The 25336-nt window shown below is 40.1% G+C and overlaps 1 protein-coding gene across 5 annotated transcripts in view; it reads left to right on the top strand.

Moving 5' to 3' along the window:
• The window catches only part of Cblb (Cbl proto-oncogene B), a 218102-nt gene extending 196955 nt beyond the window's left edge, over window positions 1-21147 (top strand). For 3 of the 5 annotated variants that reach the window (XM_023704090.1, XM_023704093.1, XM_023704091.1), the window contains 3 exons: window positions 1750-1890; window positions 9493-9612; window positions 17568-21147. In XM_023704090.1, the coding sequence (XP_023559858.1) occupies window positions 1750-1890; window positions 9493-9612; window positions 17568-17827 (521 nt within the window). In that variant the 3' untranslated portion in view covers window positions 17828-21147. The remainder of the gene's footprint in view (window positions 1-1749; window positions 1891-9492; window positions 9613-17567) is intronic. The other 2 variants (XM_023704089.1, XM_004643958.2) reach the window with 1 other exon arrangement.
• The last annotated feature ends 4189 nt before the right edge of the window (window positions 21148-25336 follow it).

Genomic DNA, 25336 nt, shown 5'->3' with positions numbered 1-25336 from the left:
GCACTCCTTTGGCTTCAACATATCAACATGATGCATGGTGAAGGTCTATTCATAAACCCTTCTGGTCCATCTCTACGGTCACTAGAAATATGAATGAACTTCTATATTTGCTCAGAACACGACTCTGAGTTGCATTGTCTTTTGCTCCTAGTATTTCCATAGCTTAGGGTTCATTCTCACCTACATTAATGACTACAGGTCCTGACTTACACTGTCTCGCTTCTGTCTACATGGCACCTTCTGGTCTGTCACCCATGTCTTTGTGACCTCGATCAGCCTTTCTGTGGGGAACCTAAAGGATGTGTGTATTTCTGTATGGCTAAGCAAGACTTGGGACTGAATTTTCGTTAATTTAAATTTAAATAGCTGTATGTGGTGCCTACCTTTTAGGATAATGCAGATATATGTTATAATTATTCTGTGTCCATCCTCTCGCTTTCTAGTCCATCTAAATTTTTGTTTGTAATATTCACTCAGCTTAGAAGATCCCGTCCTTACATTTCATGAATGCATGTGTTGAGCCTCTGATATTCCAGGTTTTCCACTTCTTCAGCAATTCGCAGAGTGCAACTTGTCTACATTTCTCTTTCTTCCAGTGTTTCTATCTTTCTCTGGGGCCAAGTTCTTTCACCTGTAAATCTACCCATGTTCGAACATTTTCTTTAGCTTATCTTTAATGAAATCTAAGTTTCTTGAGTCAAAGCCTTATCACTTTGATCTTTGTATCAGTCAGTCACCTAGTGTAATGTCTGATATCTAGATTTTGAAGGTGGTAAAATGACAGCTAGAAGTAGAATGGTAAAGCTCTCCTGTATCTTCAAATACCTTAAATTGGAAAAATATTTATGAGGATTGAAGGAAATAGTCTGCGTGTTTTTGCAAGAAAAGTGCAATGAATGGTATAACTATTAATTTGTGTTTATGCTTAAAGTCATTCAGCTTAAATAAATAAAACTTTTTATTACTAGAAGTAGGGATTTATGTATGCCTTATTTCTTTTATTGAAACTGTGTTTAATGTTCTTTTTTTTTGAAGAATCAAAGATAAAGGAAAATATAGCCAAAGTAGGCAAGTGTAGCCAGGGTACATAAAATCACAGGACAGTGTTTGGTACTTGTTAAATCTGAGAGATAATCAAATAAAAGTAGCTTTTCAGAACACAAGAAAGAGATCTACATTTAACTATTCTTTAGAAATAACAGTTACATTAAAAAAAATTCTATGCTCTAGGAGCACTTTTGCATATTTTGACAATAAATATATTATTTGGAACAGCAGTTTAAATTAATTACGATTTTGTGCAGAAACTTTATGGGCTAGTCTAAACTATTCTTTAGCATTCCATTATATGTGCATGTGTGATCTTCTAATTACAGACGGTGAATTCTTTCTGCTACACAGAGAACTCTGTGCTGATGGTGGGGTGGCTGGGAATTTTAGTTCAGCGTTCCAGGGCACTCATAATGTAAAGGTTACAAACTGGGTACAGCCAGCTCAGAACTTCCAGTGCTGCCTTTTATAGAAAAACATGGGACATAGTAATAGTCTAAAAGGTGTGCTTGAATGTGGGTGTCCTTCCAGACGTGGCCACAAAATAATTCGATGGCATTATCAGTCAGTGCACTTCTGGAAAGCCCTGACAGTGAAGTTCTTTATAAGTAGCAAGAGAAGCTGACTCATAGCTTTTGCTTGATACTGAGTTGCCATTCACGAGTTCTGTTGCTGATTCTGACCTTTCTTCACACGCAGGTGAAGATGCTTTTGATGCCCTCCCCCCGTCCCTCCCTCCTCCCCCACCTCCTGCAAGGCATAGCCTCATAGAACATTCGAAACCTCCTGGCTCCAGTAGCCGACCATCCTCAGGGCAGGACCTTTTCCTTCTTCCTTCAGGTAGGTGAAAAAAAGCAAAGAGAACTTATCCACCTCCAGCAGAACTATTTCTGAAATCATACTGTCAGATGCTTGCTTGTGACTCCGGAGCCTCCACCACCCTAGGAGAAAAGCTTGCATTTGGGTGGGCTTATTTGTTGATTGATTGATAATGATTGATTGTTCAAAAATACTAGGAAGGTGGCCAAAGCCATGGGGACTCATAGACTTAGAAAGAGTGTATAGAGACGATCTAGTACAAATGCTTTTACCTAAGGCGTCCTGAAAGGCTAGAGTGGCTAAATGACCCAACTAAAAGTAAGTGAGATAGAATTTAGACTTTCCATGCCCTTACCAACTCTTAATTCTTTTTCTAATAGTTTTTAAATGTTACAGGATAACCTTACTGTGATAATTTTATTCAAAATAAATATATTCGTATCATAAAAAGTTTCTTTAAAACATCTCTATTTTATTTTGTTGCTTTTTTGTTTTTAAGAGCAGAATATATTTATTGGGGGAAAGAAAGTTTCTGTCCCAGAGGGACAGAAGGGGACGTAAGTGGGTTGCCTTTTATTGCTATTTTTTAGTGACTCATGTATGTTCTCAAATTATTGGTCTTCAAGGACAAAGTAATACATTTAAATTAATACACTTAAGTCTACTGAGCTGTACAAATAAAATTGAAAACACTTAGTAAACTGCATTATCACAGTAGCCAGGACACAGTTAAAACATTTATGCAATCAGTTGTGTTGGATCTGCTGGTATTAAGTGTTCTACCAGTCCTGCTGGTGACAGTATAATCTGGGATCTGAAATAAGTTCCCTCTGGGATGTGGTTTGGTAAAATGTAAAATTTTTTAAAAAAATTGCTTTGTATTTCTGTATAACATTAATCATGAAAAGCCCTTTTAAAATGCTGTTTTTCTTTTGGCTGCCGATATGCCTCAGTGAAAATTTGGGAGTATTAACCATTACAGTCCTTATGTAACCATTAGTCTCCTTTAGCATTCGTTTTTTACAGTTTTTTTCCAGTTTGGTGTGCCAGTTTAGAAAGTTTGAAGATACTTAATGAGATGCAAGTTATGATTATGTAACTGTATATACAACTTCAGTTTCAAAAAGTGGTTTATTTTTGTTAACAATCTCTACTTTCAGCAGTAAGTATACCAAGGCTGACACTGTCTGAACTTCCTGTTAAGTGCCCCCTGCAGCCACCACAGGGTGAGCTTCATCCGCCATCTGGTCTGAGCAGGAAGTGCGGGTCCTCACCCGTGAGGCTTTGCCATATGCCTGCGTATGAACGGATTCACTTTGCTGTGTTCTCACTTATGCTAACTGAAACCTTTGCTTTTACATGTGGACTTGGGTGTTTTTTAAATGAGTGAAATAATTCTGAGTTATTTAAGCTTTTCTGATACTAAGTTCTCAATAGTTTCTAGCTAGATTCCTGCAAGGTCCTTAGCGCCTTTTGTAAATGTGACATTAGCCCCAGTAGGTGAAACCTCAGTGTAGTTGTTTCTTTTAAAATAAAGTCAGCCTTTCAGTGAGTTAGCAGAGAACATTTTATGCAGATACCAACTTTTGCCTGTTTATTTAAAGAATTATAAAATGTTTTAAATCTTTATCATAATTGCATTGCTCATTGACTTACAAAATCTTCATAAATCACTTCTTTGGATTAATTGCTAAAAAAAACCCTAGTACTTCAAAATGAAATCTTCCCCTGACATTTTAGATAAATGAGACTTATGGAAATCACTCCATTTCATTTGTACATTTGCTTGTTTCAGTTTTGGATGGTTACCAAGGAGCTCAATACTTAGGTCAGCCTAGACTGTGAGGCTGGCAGCGTGAACGTGTTGCCAGCCCATGGCCCTGCTTTCTATGTGGAAGTATTGTCATTCTGTTCCCAAGATACTGCTTCCTATTCACACTTCTAAGAAAAAGGAAGAAACGTTTTTCTTTTCCAATCTTTCATGCCATTAGAAGACAAATTTCCAGTCTAGACCAGATCCTGTATTACCTTCATTTGAGTGATTATTTTGTATTTAAAGTCAGATATATTATCTCTCTTGCTTTTCAAAATGAATATTTAGTTATCTTATACAATAATATAGAACATATGTAACCTCATAAATAAGCATTTGAGTATTACTGTGCCAAAAATTAATAAACTGTCTAAAGGCATAGAGATTTGTGATAGCTCTTCTTTAACTTCAAAATTAAACTTCATGAAAGAATATGCCATTGCTGCTAAAGCTCAGTTCGTTAGACTTGGAATCTTAAAAGGGTAAATAATGTGATACCTGACTAGAACTGTGAGCATTGGACTGCTGTTTGTCACAGATGTTTTGTCCTACAGCGATAATGTTCCTAAGCATTACTGAGAGTTGGCTTCCTCGAGGAAATCGTTATTCCTAAAGACAGAAGCTAGCTGTCTTAAAAGAAGTGGTTGGACTTTCTCATACATTCACCTCCTGTATAATGAATTCTGGATCCACCCTCTGGCTTCCTTGTAGTCGCACTTCTCAGGTGGCCACGTTGTGTTTCCACAATGCAACCTCCTGACTCCGCAAGATGAAGGGGGACAGCCAGCAGGGCCATGCATGGTGGTCCTCTGCCTGCTTTCTATTTTAGGCTTTCATACAGGGATTCTTGTACGAAATGTAGCAGTGCCCATTTCTGCACCTGACTCCTTTCTTCTCGACAGGATAATCATATCTTAACAAAACCTGGAGTTGTCAACAGAAGCTTCATGCTTTTCTGTCATTTATGTTTTGTTCTGTAATACAAAAAAGTGTTCCCTTGTGCTGGGGGCTGAAGTAGGAGCCTGCCTGCCACTGCCTGCCAGGTCTCGTGCTTGAGGAACAAAACCAGGAGCAGCCTTTTGGCCTGCTTCTCCTCTGTGGGACGTCTCTGAGGTGTGTGGAAAGTGGGCAACCCACGCGGCAGCCTGCGTGGCAGCCCACCACCACCTTTCCTTACATACTCCTCTAAGCTGACAATCTCTTTGGCAGTCCTTACCCAATCTTAAAGTCACAATAAAAACTTTTTAACAGCTGGTAGACTTGACTTTATTAAAGATAGATGAAAGTTTCTCCAATTGAACCAGAAGTACTGTTGTATAAGTAAAACACAGAGAAAAGCCAGGTCATTAGCAACAATTATTGGAAAGGATTCAGAGAGTATTGTTGACTACAGACTTTCTGAAACATTGGTAGGTGTAACAGCCAAGGACCTCCTGCCATTTTGGGGTTACACTCACAGAATTGGAATCAGGATGCAGTGCCCAGCCCACATGTAACCCACTGGGTGTAGACCGCTGTGTGCGGGTGTTGAAGGAATAAAGGGCTAGTGCAGCAGAGGTCCCCAGCTGTACTTTCCAGATTAGCAGTGTTTGTGCCTCAGAAACATCTTACTTGTTGGTTTTTTTTTTGGTTGTTGTTGTTTTTTTGGTATTTTAGGGAAGTGTCTACAGGGTGTTCAGGGTCTCACAGCTAGATCAGACTCGTAGTGATCCACCTGTTTATATCCTCCCAAGAGCTGCGATTACAGGCATGCACCACCACACCCAGTCTCAATTGCCATCTCTGTGCCTAGGGGGCGGGGCCGGCACCCTAGGCCCAGGGATCAAACCCCCGGCCCCTGCGCCTGCTTGCAGGCACCTTAAACTGCTGAGCTATTTGGCCAGCCCTAAGATCTTATTTGATATAAAAAAAACTCAGGACCTTAAATCAGACACTCAGAGCATAATACCCAAGCCTGTTGGTCCATTTTGATGGTGCTTAGATTTTAGATATGCTGGGCTAAGATGTTCCCAAAGATGTGCAACTAGAATGGCGAAGGACGTTCATTTAACCTTCAGAACACCACCGTGAATTAAAGAAATGCAGAATGTTTAACCCAAAGATAGAATAATAGCAGAAAATTCTAATGTATATCTGTGAGGGATGGGTTATATTTCTTCCATATCATCTCAGAAGGTAGAAATAACTCGAGAGGAGGATTACCACAGGTTCAAGGGTGACCTGGGCTACCTTAGCTTCATAGTGTGACGCTATCTTTAAATGAATAAATAAATAAATAATCATTATGTCCTGGGTAGTGAGGCCTGAAAGGATTGGAGGTCGAAAGGATTTCAGTCCAGGGCTATGTCGTTGCATATTGGACGATTTTTGAATGTGAGTTAGAGGATAAGAGCAGCAAAATCAAAACTTTGTGTTGCCTACGTGGCTTTTTGAATCCCTTGCAGCAATTATGTTCTGCATCTGTGTACTATTTAAAAATCTTCCCAATTATAAATAGCCACAAAAGAATGTGCCATCATTTTAACATCAATTTTCTCTCTTCTTTTACACGAGTGGAAGTTTAGAAGTGCTTCAGGTCACAGTATTTTTCACAGTATTTTTAATTTGTATATCTTAATCCTAAACTTGGTTTTAAACTTGTAATTCTTGAGGAGTTTAATTTAGAAAAATGTTACTGCTTTTCAAATGTCCCTTGTTAGAGGACAGTTAGTACTGATACTCTGTGTAGCACTGGTGTTGTATGTGTGTTTTTCTTTGAGCTCACAAATTCCTCCAACTTTAAAACTGCTAGTCATTTAGAGTGGAGTCTTAAGTGCTGTTGCCATTTATAGTAATATTTTTCACATATGTACCTAGTGCCTAAGTGAAGTAGCTTAGTGGAGCAGCATAGTACAATGCGTAGGTTGTAGTCTGTCTGTCTATGGCAGTGAAGTAGATCCAGATTTTACTTTTCAGCCCTAATGGTGAATTAGAAATAGGAACCTATTTCTAGTTCTCCATTAAGGCTAAAAACTTAATGGAGACTATTTAAAGCTTTGGATATTTCAAAATTTATACAGTAACTACATATTTGGGTCTTCTGAGAAATCAAAAGTCAGTATCCCTTGTACTGAATCAGAATGACCTCATTTCCTCCTAAAATACTTCAGCAAGACTCAACTCTTCAAATATTGAGAGCTCAGGCCATAGCACTGCAGCATGGGCCTGTTACCTCAGCGCTCCAGGAGCCAAGGGCAGGATGATCACAAGTTCAGCCCGAACAGTTTACTGACTTAGCAAGACCCTCGCCCTAACTCAGACCTTGAGTTACTTTAATAAGGAGTTTAATGAGAGTGAGTTAAGTTACCTTGCATCTCTTAAGTCCCCAGCAAGGCTGGTGATGACTACCGCTGTCCAAAATAATTAAAGTAATAACCAGTAATGGCTCTGATCTTGCCTTACATTATCAGTATAAAAATAGGACAAATAGGCAATTCTAAACATTAATTTTCTCCTTAAATTCTTAGACTGTCAAACTCAAACATTAAACAATAAAATAAAAGCTATTCTTAATATTTATAACTGGTTTTTGTTAGCAGTTCAACTTTTACTGCTTTGATGAAAATAGGAATCTGTATTTATTTTTAGTAGCTAAAAGACAACATTTATTAAGTGGAAGCTATTCACCAAGCAGAGTGATGGGTGCTGTAGTTGAGTTGGGAGATACGATTTTTTTTCAATATTTCAATAAGTATTTTTTATATTTTAATAATTTTATTAAGAAGGAGCAATGATACAGTTGCAAAACAGGTTAGTAGTACAGTTACAATAATTAATATATTACATATTGTTGTCTTTGTAGTAGTTATTCCTAGTATAAGATAAAGACATGATACCTTGTCTACACATTAGTTCAAAACCTTCTCATTGAACTAAGAGAAAGTAGCTGTATACAGATTTATGCTATTGTGTATACACACACACACACACACATATAATTTCCACTACAAAATAGTCCATTTATATCCCCTTTTTTGTTTACTTTTGTCAGAGATGTGTATTCTATTGCTATTCGTACATTGTAGGTACATGAATTCAGCAGAGTAATCCAATATAGTCCAGTAGTCTATAATAGTAGTGGGTTATCCACAAGACTGGCAGTGTCAGTTGTTGACTAGAACCTTTTACAGCTCAACATATTAATATGGCTTTACTTTTTATACCTTGATTTTATACTTTTCTGCTGGATGGTTAAGACCAAGATAAAGCAAGACTTATATAACAAGAAATGTAACTTTTGTATCTGATAAGGTCAGTCAGATCCCCTCAGGACTTACCCTGAAACCCTGTACCGCAATTTGTAGATCTTTTGTCAGTGTCAGCCATGTGGATGAGTCACGGCCATTGCTTGACCAATTTGCTCTCTGAGAAAGCCTGAGAGAATGTTTTCTCTCCATGTGACTCTCCTTAGGTATACTCTACATTATCGATCACTTTCTTCTGTGGCCCCATAATCTCCTTGATCAGAAAATTTGGGACACAGTTGAATTACAGGATGTTACAGTACAGATTCTCCTATGTCTTGAGTCCTCTTGGACCTTTTGGCTAGGGCCAAAATGTTGGCTGTCCTTGCAGCCATTCTCTTTCTCTAATTTTTGGTCTGCAAACTTAAGTTGTTAACCCTCCAGAAGAGAAGCTTATTATTACTATCCTACAACATAGGCAGTTGAGCTTAACCTCACTATCTGTCTGAATATCAGACATCTTAGACAAAACATGGAACAGGTATTTTCCATCAAGTATTGATGTATTAAACTTGGGAGATACGAGTTAAACAGAAGGAAGCAAGATCCCCAGCGCTGGACTGAGCGCTATCTCTGGAGAGCCTGCCAGCGAGAGAAAGCCCTGTGAGGGGAGTGCAGAGTGGAAGTGACAGCCAGAGAAAGTTCCGGTGAATCCTGATTTCAGAGATAATACTTATCTACTTAGAGAAGGACTCAGTTCTAATGATTTAATCCCACATTGTGCTAATTAACTTTAAACCACTTTGGTTCATAGTCCTAATGATTTAATGCAGTTACACTGAAAACATCCTTTTCTCCCTTTAGTGCCAATTAGTAAACATCATTAATAGTAAAATAATTTTGATTTATATATAATTTATATTTTTAACAATTTCAGACACCTTATTCCTGACTGCTAAAGTGATAAAGTATATTTAATGAACAGTCAAGCCTTTGTGTTAGTAAGAGCACGGGTCTTAACAAATGTCTTTACTCTTCACTAAGCCAGAAAACAGTTCTGATTCTTAGCATAGAAGATCCAGCATTGAGCATTATTATATGTGCTTAAATGTGCAGAAGATTTTTAGATATATAAATTCACTTAATCCCCACAAAACCCGAATTTCGGGTTAGTTTTAAAGAGTTTTGTCTGCCTTATGCTTAGATAGATTAAGTGATTAGATAAGACTAAAAGGAAAGATTCAAACTATTTTTCGTTCAAAGAGCTTCTGTTCATTGCAAAGAGTTGATTGGTATAGAAACTATCTTTATCACTAGCAATTTTATAATTAAATAAGAGCTCTGATGACTATGAGTTTTTTAAATGTTATAAATACAAACTACCCAGAAATACATGGGAAGAACACATTGTAGCGAGTGAATTAGTTTAAGAATATGCATGCAGAGTAGAAAGTGGCTCATAGTAGTTGTAAGATTAGCTTTCTAATTTATTTTTGAAAGCTATAATCCGTATAAAAGAATTCTCAGGTTTTTCTTAGCCAATCAACAGAAATAATCTCTTTAATTTCAAAATTCTTTCTTTTTAAGATCCATTTTTTGATCCAGCAAGCAGCCAAGTTCCTTTGCCTCCTGCTAGAAGATTACCAGGAGAAAACGGCAAGCCCAGCAGAGCATCGCAGGACTACGACCAGCTTCCTCCCTCATCAGGTGAGCGGGCTGGTGATAGTTCTGAAGCTGCAGCTGTCTGGAGGACAGCCTCTGTTTTTCACAGCACCTGGCTTCTGATTGTTTGGTTGGTTTGTTTTGTGGAATTTGAAGAGCGTTGGCTCTGTAAGTGTTTCTTATCACCTTTGCATTTTGCTTGTAAAGCTTCTATGAAAGAAATGCCCATATAAATGCTTCAGGGAAAGAGAAAACAGGCTTAATACTTCCTTTGGTGGGCAGAGGAGATAGCTCAGCGATCTGAGCACCTGCCTGGCAAGCACGAGGACCCAGGCTTGATCCCCGGTACCACATGCCCTGCTGGCCCTGCAACCTGGGCGTGGTGGCCTATACCTGTAATCCTAGTGCTAGGAAGGCTGAAACAGCATCGCTACAAGTCTAAGCTGTGTAGTGAGACTTTGTACCAAATACATAAATGAAAAAGATTAAAAAGATCAGTCAGCACAGCCACATTCATTCACTCAAGATTTATGTATTTATCTTACTTGCCTTAACACATTTGTGAAACGGGGGGAATCTCTTGACAGAGAAGTGTTGTGTTCTCTTATTTTCTCATTAAGACAGAAATATCTTTAGACTAATACCAGCACAAAACTAGCATTAAAAATGCTGTTCATTTGCATGGCTTACTTGGGCCTGCTGTAAGTGCTCGAATGCCAACTACCACATAGAATATTCCACTGCAGTAAAGATATGTCAGACTCGTAAGCTTCATCATAAAATGCCACTGTTTTGCTTCCAGAAAAATAATATTAATAAACTTCATAGCTTTGGAATCAAGATAAATAATGCACTTCTATGAGGGGTATCAGAATGAGCACACTTATGTGATGCTATACATAGAAAATGTAGGGGCTGGGGAGATGGCTCAGTGGAATAAGCGCTTCCCTGGCAAGCGTGAGGGCCTGAGTTCAATCCCTGGTTCCACAAAAAAAAAAAAAGTTTCGTGAAACTCAGTTAGCTCTTCATTAGAAATTTCAGAAAGAACTGTAACAGACCTTGCTGAAATATATCCAAATAGCCATTTACAGAAAAAGCCTAAGCTATTATTACATAAGTGATAAAATAGTACTGCTTATTACTTGGAGCATCTCAGCTAGCTGTACCATCAGCTATTTCAGTGTGCTCCCTAAAGTGTTTACAAACATGGTTATCTTAGTTACTGTCTCACTGCTGGGATGAAGTAGAAGAGGTTTATTTTGGCTCACAATTTGCAGAGGTTTCAGGCAGTAGTCAGCTAGCCCCAAGCGTGGCAGCACAGCAGAGGGGAGAGCAGTGGGAAGCAGCAGAATACCCTCCTCCTTTCCCTTTCTGTTCCATCAGGCCAAAGCCAGTTGGTTGGTGCCACCTATACCCAAGGTGGATCTTCCCCTTGAATGCATTCGTCACCACACCTGGCTCACTAGCTGTAGAGTGTCGCACACCTGCGATCCAGTAACTTCCCAAACACCCAGCTCTAAGCCATGAGGCCTTTGGTGGATATCTAGATATAAGCCATAACAATAGTAAAACCACAAAAACTATGGTACTGTGTCTCCAGCTTAGGTCTGTTCAGGTGCAGCTGTGAGGGCTTCCTGGCTACCCACTAGTTTAGTTCACTCCAGTGGAGAGACTGGTTTGGCCTTCAGGATTGCCTTTGCACTCAGAATTTGGTACCTTCAAGATTCTTCTGAGGCTTATTTTACAATAAATAATCTGTCTTTCATTAAAGCTTTTAAAAATTTACCTGACATTTCTGGTAAGATTGCTACAACTCCTTGTAAATACAACTTATTTTAACTTTATGGCTAAGCTTTCTAAGAAAGGAGTATTTTAAAGAATTCAAAAATATAGTCTCATTGAGGAATGTTGAATGAATAGTGGGTCATCAGAGTCGGAAAGGAAAATAAATGCATTGCTTAAAGCCAGCTGAGGGTTAGGGAGAAACTTGGCCAGCTCTGCACACATCAGTCTGTGGAAGCAGGGCCTGCTTTAGGCAGAATGAGACAGTTGCTCTTCTTTAAAGAAAAGTCCTCTTGGTGGGCCTCTGCACTAAATACTTAAGCTGCATCCTTAGATTGTTCATTCGAGATCTTTCTTTCTGATGTAGGCACGTATTACTATATACTTCATTCTTAGTACTGCTTTTGCTTCTCCCACAAGTTTTAATACATGGTGTTTCCATTTTCATTTCAGAAATTTTTAAATTTCCTTCTGACTTTGATGACCCACTCACTATCCGTTGAAAGTTCCTCAGGCTCCAAACATCTGTATAGTTGCATTTTGTTATTGGCGTCTAGGTCAGAACTCAGTCCTGTCATTTTGTTGATTATCTTCTAGTTGATTTGAATATTCCTTGTTATTTCTCTCGTTCATTTTATGGTTTGATGGCTTGCTGTCTAGGAAGTGTTTGATTCTGTTTTATGACTTTGATATGGGAATTTATGCTCTCACATTCTGCGTCATCTTAGTTATCCTGATTCTTTTATTTCTGGATATAGACCTCCCGTAGGCTCGCCTAGGGGTTACGCGTTCATTCAGTTGCTTGTCAAGAAGGTAAAGTTTAGGGGCCGGGAAGATAGCTCAGTAGAGCAAGAGCTTGCTTGGCAAGCACAAGGGCCTGAGTTCAATCCCTATTTCTGCAAAAAAAAAAAAAAAAAGTCTTTATTTCTCATTCACTTCCAGAGAATAGCCTTGATAAGTATATAATCTTTATCAACAGTTGCTTTCTTTTCAAATTTGTAATATATCCCCTATTCCCTTCTGTTCTGTAAAGTTTTTGTTGAGAAATAGGCTATTAGTGATACACCCTTAAATGTGTCTTGGTGCTTTCTTTCTTTTATATTCTAAAACTATTTGTCTTATAATTTTTGACAGTTTGAGGACAGTATGCTGTGAAGATCTTTTCTGTAGTGCCATTTGTGGTTTTGTATATGGATGTCAATATTTTTTGCATTAGGGAAATTTCTGTCGTTATTTTATTGTGTAAGTTTTCTATGCCCTTAGCTTTTATCTCCTTGTCTTTGAGCATTCCAGGAATGTGTCTGCTTGTTTAGTGGTGTCGTGAAGATCTTGAGTGTTTTAATTTTTATTGTTGTTGTTAGCAAAGATCTTTCAAAATCAGATATTACTACTTCCACTTGTTATAGTCCATTGTTGAGACTTTCTGTTGGTTTTTTTTTTTTTATTAAGTTTATTTCCAAGATTTGCTGCTCTTTTAAAATTGCTCTTTGTTTAGTTTCTCATTCATATTTCTGGAGTGTCTATTCTAATTTTACTTACTTGATTATCTGTATTGTTTTAGATCTTACTGAACTTTTTATGATCATTCTTTTAATTTTTTGTCATGTATTCTGTCCAGTTCATTTCTTTGCAATCCATTGCCAAAGGGTAATTACATTCTTTGGGAACATCATATTACCTTGATTTTTCATAGTTCTTATGTTTCTATGTTTCGATTTGTGCATCTGGTGGATCAAATCCCTCTCCTGCTTTTATGGGCTGGCCTTCTTTGCCCACGGCTTCTCCTGAAGGTGGTCTTGCGATCTGCTTGTTGCCATGCAGTTTCACCGTCACAGTGGGGCGCAGAGCGGGGTCCCCCTATCCCCTTCCACTATGATTAGTTAATGTTCAGGTCAGTTACACCCACTTTCTCTGTGGACCTGCAAGAGTACAGACACTAGCAGCTAAGGACGTTGTGACAGCCACAGATGTGGATATAAGCGATCACTGTGTGGTTCCCGCAGTGGGAATAATGGCCTTCTCAGAGGGTGGGCTTACTGCAGGTCCTTCTGATGCCAGCTCTGTTAGTAGATGACTCTGGTAGTGGCAGCACCAACAGTGGTTAGGGTCTTGAGGCACGTGTCTTCTGACCAGGTGGTGGTGAGAGCACAGATTGTCCTGACAGCAGTATCCAGTGAGATGCACATTGGCAGCTGCCTCAGCTTGGTGGCAGCAGGAATTGTGGTGTTTTCTCTGCTGTCCTATGGCATTGTCCCCATAGGAGTAGAGCAGAGAGTTGCAGAGCTATGCTTGGCTCCCTGTATGCACCTGGAGTCCAGGCAAAAGGTGAAATCATGGAGATGCTCAGGGCCCTTAGCACACCCTTGTGGGGCAACAGCAGTGGGAACCATGGTAGTCCCTCCCGGCCCAGTCAGGAAAAGGCACGTAAGTAATATAAGCAGGGTCCACACACCCCATTGCCACTTGGCTTCAATCTTGGCATAGGCCTAAGTCTCCATGCAGGTAGCTAGTTCCATGGTCTCAGAGGGCAAGAACACTGATCTCTTCTTTCTTGAAGCTGCCTGTCCCCTCCACATCACAGGGCCTTTCTCCTATGATACAATGCACTCACTGGCTTTGGTGACACTCACTGGCCCTGTGTTTGACCACTTTGGGTTTTTGGGCCACTATCCTGGAACCAGTGCAGTAGAATGTCTGTGGGATCCTATGTTTGGGAATATGCAGGGGCTTCTCACCCCCAAATCAGTCCTAACTCAGATAATAGCCTTTTCTCATGACAGTGTCTGGCTGCAGAACCCTGATTGTTCACCAAGAAATAATACCAGAAGACGCTTTTCCAATTCAAGACTACTATTGTTATTTTTCTTGTTGAGACAAAATACCCAGTACCAAAAGTTAAAGGTAGATTTAATTATAACACACTCTGTAGAGGTTTCAGTCCATAGTCAGATGGCTCTATGGCAGAAGGGTGTCATGGACGACAAACAGTCCATGGCATAACAGGGCAGGCACAAGGCAGCAAGTAGCAGCAGCCTGCCTGCTTTCTGTCTCTTTATATTCTATACAGGCTGCAAGCCTATTGACTGGGGCTACCATTCCCAGGGTGGGGCATCCCTTGTCCACATCCATAATATCCCAGTTTCACTATTGGTCTGCAGTCACACAGTAATCTAGCTACTTTCTAAACTCCCACCAATGACTGCATGGTAGGGACTGGAGGTCACATCTAGACACAAGCTATAACCACCTTACTGGTTCCAAACCACTGAGGATTGTGAAACTTGCCAGAGGCTAAGACTGCCAGCATCCACAGTAAAGAGTTTTTTCTTTACTCCTGGAAAGGGGAGACTTCCCTTTCCCTGGTGTGGAGCCAACTTGGCATATGCTTGTGTGTTCTCTTTCTCTTACTAAACTATGGTGCCAGGTTTCAGAATCTTAACAGGGTTCTAGTCAGTGTTGCTGAGTTCCTGCGTTCTGTGTAACTTCAGATTACAGCTATCTACCAGATAACTTGGTTCTTGTTTTTGGAGAATTATAGGTACTTGAGTCAGCTGTCTTGTCTTCCTGGGTTCATCCTGTTTTTTGAACTGGCAATAGTTTCCATGCTTTTTAGTGTTTTCTGCCAAGATCAAAGATATGTACATATTGTATCAAAGATACAAAACCTACATATATTTGCCAAAATACAAAGATAAATATTTATAGTAAAACTAAAAGTTCTGATTGGTTAGAAGTGATTACCAGCTGTGGGGTAGTACAGAGTTTCATTGTGACTGGCTTTGGGATCTATCCAGGGGCTGGTGGAGTCCACTTCTGGGAGTGTTTAGGTCTTGGTGTGGCATAGTCTGGCCTGCTGTTCTGGTTGCTAGTCCCTCTACTGCCTTCTGGTATTCTTTCCCACTCTGCTTCAGAACCATCATAAACGAACCCGCTTCGCTTCACTGTGCTCTTCCACTATGATGTCTTTGCCCTGGAGCCAGCCACTCATGAGCTGAAACCTTTAGGAAATCAAAGCCCTCCTTCTGTACATTATGAATGTTGGGTTTTTATCAGCCACAAAGAAGCTAGGACACCAGTTGTACAAAGAGCTGTGGCCCTAGAGGTCATAATAACCTTCTTGCTTTCTTTTCAGACGTGTGTAATATTCATGTGCCTTTCTCAGTATTTTGTACCAAAACAAAATAACATTAGAAATCTTTAAAAAATATTAGCATATGTTTAGACTTGCAGTTCATGTCTGTACTTTATATTAAAAATAAAATATAAAAAAGTATCTCAGAACAGATTATTTAAATGCATGCATTTCATAGTAATTTAAATAAAACTTGGTAGGATTGCGAATAGTTATTGCAAATTGTTTGAAGCAAAGTATAATTTATCCTCTGTCTCTGCATAATGAAAATACTTAATATGAAAATATAATCTCAAAAGATACTAAAAATGCAATTTTGTGGCCCATAATAATTCAGCTGTTTAATTATAGGTGAAAAAAATAGTATGAATTTTAGGAAGGCCCAGAAATTCTATGTTCTTGCATATGTACATAGTTTAGTATACATTATCTACAGGCATAATTTTTTAAAACCTGGATGGTGCTCTATTAAAAACCAAAGTTTTAAAATAAAACCATCATAGAATTTGATGTAGAAAGAAGCATCTTCCACCCAGAATCTTTCATGTGTGTGACCATTTCTATTGTCAAAATTGTGAATGGGATGACATTCTTTACAAGTTACCTGCGCACAGCAAAGTATTGTACTCTTCATTTAAAAAGAAAATGTGCGCAAACCCCAGCACCACATGCCTTGCCAGCGCCACCCCAGTGGCATGCTGAGCCAGCCACAGAGCAGGTGTGGGGTGTGGCAGCGCGCACCTGTAATCCCAGCACTGAACAGGCTGAAAACAAGAGGACCACTACGAGTCCCAGCTGCATAGTGAGACCCTGTACCAAATACATAAAATTAAACAATAAAATATGAAACAAAATTTTATGGGTTTTAATTTTATTACTATTGCATATGTAAGCCTACAGTGGCTCCTGCTGCCACTGAAGAAACAGCGAGGCAGCAGGAAGCAGGGACAGAATGGTCACGTCATGTGTGAGACACTAGCTGCGACTTCAGTGTCTCCCTTAATGTGACAGCAGGTTTATCATTTGACATTTGGCGGCGATTATGGAGAAAGCCACTAAGCAAATACTGTTGTCTGGACAGTCTTAAGTCTATAAATGTGTTTCCTGGCATGAATTTGACATTCTTTTAAGTTTCATTTTAATCTAGGCTTTCAAATTACAGTGTGAGGGGCCAGGGAGATGGCTCGGTAGAATAAGCGCTTCCCTGGCAAGCGCAGGGGTCTGAGTTCAAGCCCCGGTTCCGCAAAAAAAAAAAAAAAAAAAAAAAAAATTACAGTGCGAGTGTGTGGTTATGTGCACAAGAGTAACCCATGCTCTGTGTGATGGTTAATTTTCTCAGGAGTATTGGGTCACAGGCACTGGTCTTGCTCTAAGAAACTCTTATCATCGGGTCACTGTCCAGAGCGCAGCTCTCCACCCCCAGGGCTTCTCCTCAGTCGGCTTTATTTCCTACAACACTTCTACGTTGGGATCTGTGCTCAGAAAGTGAGCAGAGGACTGGATATTATTCGCTTTATCCTCTTGACTAATAGTGGAAAGTCATAGAGTTTTCTTTTTCATTTCTTGTTCTGTAATATAAATAAGGTGTAACATTAACTTCAAAAATAAGATAGGCAGGGCTGAGGAGATAGTTCAGTAGAATAAGCACTGGCCTTGCAAGCACAAGATCCTGAGTTCAATCCCTGGTACCACAAAAAATAAATAGCAATACTTGTGTGATTCATCTTTAAAAAAAAAAAAAATAAGATACACACCCTAGGACATGTGTTTCTCAGAGTAGTTGTGTTGTTATATAAGTACAACATAGGACATTTTGAGGGCGTTCTGCTGTGAATATCTGAGAATATCGTTTCTTAGACAATGATTTTGATTTGTTCTATATGTGTTTCTGTCATATGTCTTAAAAAATAAAATATGGAATCAGTGATTTTGTAAGTTTCTTGGTCTATAGAAAGAACAATTTTATTTGCAAAGACAATGAAAAATATTGTTTTAGCATAAGATGGAGAGAGAAAACTATTTTGTTTTAGTGCCTTCATTTTTGTGGCACTGTCTCAATGGTATCTGTCTTGTGAAATCTCCGCAGATGGTTCACAAGCACCAGCCAGACCTCCCAAGCCAAGACCCCGCAGGACTGCACCAGAAATCCACCACAGAAAGCCCCACGGGCCTGAGGCAGCACTGGAAAATGTCGATGCAAAAATTGCGAAACTCATGGGAGAGGGATATGCCTTTGAAGAGGTAAAGAGAGCCTTAGAGATTGCCCAGAATAATGTCGAAGTGGCCCGCAGCATCCTTCGAGAGTTTGCCATCCCTCCTCCAGTCTCCCCGCGCCTAAATCTATAGCAGCCAGAACTATAAATGCCAGAATGCAGAGCAGTTGACAAATATTCCGGGAGTGCGGAGAGAGCAGACTGCGATGGAATCCGAGGGAGCCACCTCCCCACGCAGCGTCTTGAGGAAGGAGCCCAGTGTTGCTCTGAATGCCGCGTGCTGAGGACGTCGACACTGCGGCCCCTTGCGTTGCTAGCCATACTTTTAAATCAGGGTTGAACTGACAAAAATAATTTAAAGACGTTTACTTCCCTTGAAAATTGAATCTGTGAAATGCTTTTCCTTGTTTACAAGTTGGCAAAGTTGCAGTCTGTGTTTTTGATTCCTGTACTGTGCTATTGACCGACCCTTGACAGAGCGGTCCGGTCTGCTGTAACATTTCTCGTAACCATAACCTCTATTGCTGTCCACATCAACAGCAAAATCACCTCTTCAAGTTGATCGCCGCCATCTCCATCCTTCCCCACCCCAGGTCCAATGCCATTTCTACCATTTACAAAATGCTTTAAAGGGTCTGACTTTCAACATATCAAACTAATGCAAAAAACTATGTGTATGGTCTTCACTACTGAGTCTTTTCTTTGGAAACCATCATTTTTGAGATGAGAAAAAACCTGAATGTATAAAACATTTCGTTAATAAACTGCCTTTTATAAGGGGTTTTTACCTAATATAGAAGAGCTTGCCTTGGTAGTTTAAGTTTCATAACTTTTAGTTTTCCACAGTATCTCTCTCTCATCCCAGGAGCACCATGGCACTGCAAAAATCTAAAATACTAGAAAACAGCTACTACAGATATCAGATTCACTTGCACAAGAATATACCCGAATGGAGTTTTTGAATGAGCTTCTCACATATTTATATCTGCCTTACTTTCAGGCATGCTGAATAAGAGGGCCCCCTCCCGACACGAATACCCTTCAGCTAAGTCACAGACGCACTGTACCTTCTCCAAAGTCAAGTAGCGGTCTGTTCCTATTGAGAGATTATACCGTACGCCACAGTTCTTAAGGGCTGCGGGAGCTGTTATGGTGGAAACAGTCAGTCTTTGATGCACTGTTAAGTGCCGATGCTACTGTGGCAGTTGTGCTTTGGAGGCTTTTTTGGTTTTTGTGGGGCTTTGGGTTTTGTTGTTTTGTTTTTTATAAAGTTCTTGGTAATTTTCTCTCCAGTCAAATTAGCATTTGTATTTAATTCGCAGAATCTCATTAGTCCCCATTGCTCCCTCCTCCAGTCAGGTGAGAGTAATATATAGCTTTGCCTTTTTTGCAGAACTACAATTGTTCCTTTAGCAACTGTGTTACTACTTTGAATGAATGTCTAAATATTAATCATGCCCCTACAGTGTCCTCTTGGCACTGTGTTTTAAAGCACAAACTCACGAGCTGATCCCAGTATCATGTTTTAAAGATGAATTTTGATGGCAAAAGTCTGTGGTGGACAAAACCTAGAAGGGTGGCACCAGAGCTTTAAAATTTTCCAGATACCTACTTTTTTTCTTTTCTTACTCCTAATGAGAATTTAGAGAAATGAGACAAAACTCTGAAAAATGCTTGAGCTTGCTGAACATTTTCTAAGTATGGATTAAGTGTGAGTTTATGCATGTGTCAGCCACTCTTCACACCCAGTGTGATGCATTAGTTTGCGGTCAGGACTCAAGAGGACACAGCCGACATCTGGCAGATCTGGCAAAGTTGGTATGCAAGGCTTGGGCTGACCCAGGGAGGGGATGACAGCGTTTCTTTGCAAGGTGGCGTGTGCCTGTTTGTACAATGCTATGCTCATGGGAGGTGAGGATACTTGGGGATATGTGCAAGCCTTTAGTAATTTTTGCACTTAAATGAATTTCTGTGATTCTGAACTAGTTCTGTCCTTAAAGGGAAATTTTAAATTTGCATTATATATTCTTCCTGTGAGCAGGCCTGAGTGCAGTTTTTTGTACATTGGGAACAGCGTTGGATAATTTTTTATTGCTTTCTGAACTCCCAAGTTGTGTCGTCTTGAATTTTCTTTTACTAGTTTTGATGTCATGTTGGCTTTATTATGAATCGATGATGATGGGTACAGGCTGAAAGCCAAAGTGTCACTGTGTTGTGATAATACTGCCATGGCGTTCTTAGTGGATGAGGGGATGACGTAAGAATGTCACAAAGCAGAGTATGTTTTCATTCAGTTTTCATATAATACATTGAAATTTTCAGTGAGAAGTTAAGAAGAAAGGACTTGACAATGTTGTAAAGTTGGACCAGAGTTCAGGGCAGGGAGACTATTTGCAAACATGAGTCTAGCCCCCGCCACAAACTCTGCATCTTGTACTCAGTAGCATAGCACTCATTAATCTTCTCTGTAACAATAGTGAATTGCAGAGTCATACAGAATAGAATGGAAAGAGGCAAATGTTCTCTCAAACACTGCCATGAAAACTCATAGCTGCATATTGCCTATGACATCACTCTCAAAAAGAATATTTTTAAAGAAATATTTAAACAAAAATATTTTTTCATTATAAAACTACCTATTAGTGCTTGGAGACGACCCAGACCTGGCTTCACTGTGATCCACAAAGTTAGACATTTCTCCTCATTCTCAACATTTGCTGAATGCCATTCATGGATCTGAAGCCAATATTTAAAATCTGCAAGATGAAAATCATGGCCAATATTAATCCTCATCACTAAATACGTTTATCTTCATGAATATTTCAGTAAATTTATGTCCAGTCTTGTTTTTCCCTTGATATCTGATATACTACAACCATTTCTAGAGTAGAAACATTTTCTGTTTAATGTGAACCTCCCCAATTTGACCTTCAGCTCGCCCCTGTCCACTTCCCCTTGCCCATGCTGCAGACAGATGTGGTATAGACACAGCCTTCAGTGCAACTCCAAAGGGCCCCTTGCTAATTCAGTGTTTCACACAGCAAGAACAGTTCCCAAAAGTTTCTTCATAATGTGAATTTACTTAATTTTTAAGTTCCAGAAGCATTTCTTGTGTATCACTTCTCAGATTTTCAACTTGAAATTTTAATTTGCACTGAATTACCTAATCTGGTTTTAAAATGTCTCTGTTGAAATGACAGATCTGGAAGCAAATTACACTATATTTTAAATAGTACAGGTACTACCTGTCAACCTGGAATTTTAGTGCTTCTGGGAAGTTTCCATAAAAAGCAATAGAGTAAAGGGTTTCCTTTCCAGTTACTATTATGTTGTTTTAATACTTTTTAAAAAATGTGTCTAAAGTTGCAAAATAGTTATGTGTTCAATTAATTTATATTTTATTCATTCTTTTTCAATTCTGTTTTTATGTAACCAAGTATTTTTTCTGTTCTTTTGAGGTATTTTATAAAATGAATATTAACAAAATGCAGAGTTGGTACTTTATTTTCAAATGAAATCTTTCTGAATACTTCTATGGTATGATTTTTCTCAGTGTTCAAATTGGACAAATAATACAAAGCCATCATAGATTTATTAAAACTGAAACCATGGAAGTAAGGTACTCTTTTGTACTACTCTCAGGTCATAAAACTGAAAGTCAAAATCATATTAAAAGTGAGGGAAATGCTACCATTCCCAGAAAAGGCTAAAGGCCTTCAGACGATACCCTTGAATACCTGATGTATGCTAGGTCAGCAGTAATATCTATTCTTAAAACTTGGGGTTTTTGTTTGTGTTTTTTTTTTTTTTTTTATGTATTTAGTACAGGGTCTCACTACACAGATCTTAGTGATCCTCCTGTTTTCAAGCGCTGGAATTACAGGCACGTTCCACCACCCCCAGTCTCACTCCCATCTCAGCATGCCCCGGGGGCAGAGCCAGCAAGGTGGACCAGGGATAGAACCTCCAACCCCTGCATCTGCCTAAGTAAGTGCATTAGTCCTCTGAGCTATGTGCCTGGCCTTAAGAAAACTTTGGTTTTCTAATTGTTGGCTACTCACCAGCTTATACTAGCGACAAAACAACAGAGTTTTAAAATGCTAATCTTTTATATCAAAAACTTGAAAAATTAATTGGGACATGTGAAGTTCTTTGTATAGCAATAATATTTCCTTAAAGTACAGTGAAAAAGCCAGGGAGATGGCTCAGTAGGCCTGAGTTTAATCCCCAGTTCCACCAAAAAAAAAAAAGAAAAAGCATTTCATAAGAAAGTAACTCCAGTACAATAAATGTGGGTAGGTCTCCGTGTTAAACTACTATTCCATGCCATGGTAAATGCTTAAGAACTCATGGACCCCTAAATATGTGTAAGGAACTCAGTATTGAATCAGTTAATGTTTATAACTGTCCTGTGTTCTTCTGAAACTGATAGAAAAGAGTTTGAGAAGCCAGAGACTACAGAACACTTGTCAACCTTACAGGAGCTGTAAGTTCTATTTGTTGTTGAGAAATTCAGAGAAAGAAAGCTTTTCATCTAGGATCTGCACACATGATAAAGTACTGATATTGAGGCGAAGGAAGTGGGGGCGGATGGGGGAGTCAGAGGGACCTGGCAGAGGTGAGGGCCAGGCAGCCACTGTCCTGGGGGCTGGGGGAGGAGCGGCCACTCCCTGGTGGTGGCAGAGGATGGTAACCATGGCAATGGGCCGAGAACTTTGCACACCCAGGAATTAGGTCATTCCCCACAGGCCATACCACATGACAGGCAGCAGGCTCCAACGAATTTTGATTGTCATGTTTTTCTCTAGATCCTTTGGATTTTAAAAAGAACCTGGGAGGGCTGGTGAGATGGCTCAGTGGTCTAAAGCACCTACTTGGAACAAGCTTGGCAAAGCACAGGGACCGCGGTTCAATCCCCCAGCACCACATGCCAGCCAGCCCCGCCCCCTGGTGGGCTGAGCTGGCCACACACACACACACACACACACACAAATAAATAAAATTTAAAAAAAAAAAAAAAAAAAGAACCTGGGAAATGACTCAATTAGTTGATTGTTTTTGCTAATTTTTCATCTCTACCACCGTATGTATCTTTGGGCTCTGAATTATGGGTGTTCTGAATGTAAATTTGTCTAGAATTGGCCTCTGTAGCTTGAGAGAAAAGGAAAGTAGAATTTCTGAAATTAGAGTGTAGCACTACTATTTCTTTATTAGCACCTGTTGCCCGTGCGTGTTCTCTCTGTTGTGGCAGTAGGTGTACACATCTCAGCTCTACTTTTTTTTTTTTTTTTTTTTTTTTTTTTTCAAAACCAGGGATTGGTCTCAGGCCCTTGCACTTCCCAGGCAAGTACTTACTCTGCTGAGCCATCTCCCCGGCTCTTTTTCTTTTTAAAAATCCCCTTTTTCTCCTGTGCATCAGCCTCTTTTACTGTAGAATCCAATTCGAGTACACGATAAAACGTTTTCAAGAAGTGAACTCAAGCTTTGAGCAGCTGATGGCAATTCCTGCTTTGCCGTTTCCCAGCTGTGTGACCGAGGCAAATGTTCTGTCCTTTCTGTGCTTCGGTTGCCTCTTCTGTGAAATAGAGAGCAACTATCGCTACAGTAAAGTTAGGAGAAGGACCCAGTGCGTTCATAGAGCAGCGATGGCATTGCGCAAATGCTTAATAATGCCATTACTGCAGCCCTGTGAGGGGGAATCTTTCAGAGCTTTCAGTGATGACAGCGAGCTGTGGCTTCTGTGCCGTTGATTCTCTACCACTGAAGATACCCTGTCCAGGAAACTTAGAACACTCTTGTCTCCCAGAATTGACAGGAAGGAAAAGTGTGTCCGAACTGTATCATGAGTTCACGTAGTTAGGGGTTGTCAGGGTAGTGTTAGGACAAAAATTGTATTTTCTGGTTGAACTGAGGACAGTGGAGCTCCCAAAGCTGCACATCCTGCCAGCCCAGTCCACAGTCTTCTTGGGGTGTCTATGTCCCCACTGCACCCTCTCTCTTCCTGTTCGCTCTTCAGAGCCAGGGCAAAGTACAGCTGAAAAAGAGGTGGCCTGGGGCTTATGAAGGGTAGTCTGGCTTTCTCAACAGCTGCTCTCAGGGGTCCGGGAGATAGCTCAGTGGAATAAGTGCTTGCCTGGCAAGTGCAAGGTCCTGAGTTCGATCCCTGGTACCACCAAAAAAAATTAAAAAACTGCTCTCAAGTTTGAAAGCTAATTTGGATCCAAACAGTAATTTTTCCCTTAGATTATAGGGGAAAAAAAGCATAACTAATGGGTTCCTTTAGGTCTGTCAAACAAAATGTAAGATACTAAAGAGCACTTTTCCTTTATTCCTGGAATGAGGCTAAGATCTCAGCTCTGAAAAGAATATTTGATAACTGAGTGCTTTCTCAGTCTCAAGGTCTCCAGTAAATGTGTGTAGGACTCAACAAGGCTCAGAGCAGAACCCATTAAGCAGAAATGGTGGCTCAATGGTTGATGTGGGAGGCATGAACGAGGGATGAGAAATTTATGCAGAGTCCACCTCCTCAACCCGGGTAATGATAACCCCAAGAAAAAGTTAACTCTCAGCACCAGGAAACTGCCACCTTATCCCATTGTGTACACATGCAATACACCCATTCACCTTGTGTCTGTATTTGAGCAAAATCACAAACTTAGAGCAGAATCAGTCGTGATTCAGCTGAGAGATTGCCACCTCAGAGGACAAATACATCATACTCCCCTGGAACAAACAGGCCCTGCCGACGCACTCATCCTCCAGTTGTCCTGACAGGACCCAAGAGGGCCATCTGCCAGTGTAGGAACTCAAGCAGCTCTGGGATATCACAGCTGGACCAGGCACAAGGGAATGGAGGCAGAAAGGAACATGCCTCCACGTGAGTGACAGCGTCCACAGTGGAGATGCGCTTCACAGATGAACTAGAAAAGCATGGGCACAGCACTTCTTGCTGGTCCCAACCCTGAGGAGGTGCAGTCTAAGAATGAGGAAGAGTGGTAAAAAGTCCGGACAAGGCATACTTGCTCTCCACTCCTGAGACAGAGGTGCGCTGTGCCCAGGAGGCAGTGTGCAGGGGAGAGCAAGGAGCTAGACAGTCTAATTAAAAGCAGTCATTTGGAAACAAACATCAATTTGCCATGTTAGCAGCTATCAGGTCCTAAGTGATTGATAAACTGTCAGTTAAAACAAACATTTCAAATGGACTTTGGGGGTTTTCTTAGCTTATAAAAATTATCTAGTCGGAGCGCCATGATGAGTTCTTCTCTGGGAAGATGCTGTGGACCGGGCAGATCCATTTTACTTCTCCAAAAATTCTTTGGTAAACTCAGTTCTGCCCAGGCCTCAAGCTGTAAATACTGTTTAAGCCCATGTCTTCTATAGCAGAAACCCTCTCATCTGTCAGCCAGGGCTGAAGGGTCCAACCTTACAAAACATCTTTCTTTATGGGTACTTCTGTCTTAGTAAACCATTCACATCTTGTTAGTTGGCTTGTTCATGAAGTATGACAGGCATAGAACATACAGCTGGCAGCCACTTAAATAAACATCAGTGACTATCCTGAAATTAGTAGTAACACCTAAAACATCAATGGCTGTCCTGAAATTACCCTCAAAAGGAACCAGTGTCGCTAAGGAACCATTCC

This window comes from Octodon degus, unplaced genomic scaffold, assembly GCF_000260255.1.
Source record: "Octodon degus isolate 3935 unplaced genomic scaffold, OctDeg1.0 scaffold00187, whole genome shotgun sequence".
NCBI classification, from domain to species: domain Eukaryota; kingdom Metazoa; phylum Chordata; class Mammalia; order Rodentia; family Octodontidae; genus Octodon; species Octodon degus.
The sequence above is the reverse complement of the archived record's forward strand: the minus strand, read 5'-3'. Positions and strand labels throughout refer to the sequence as shown.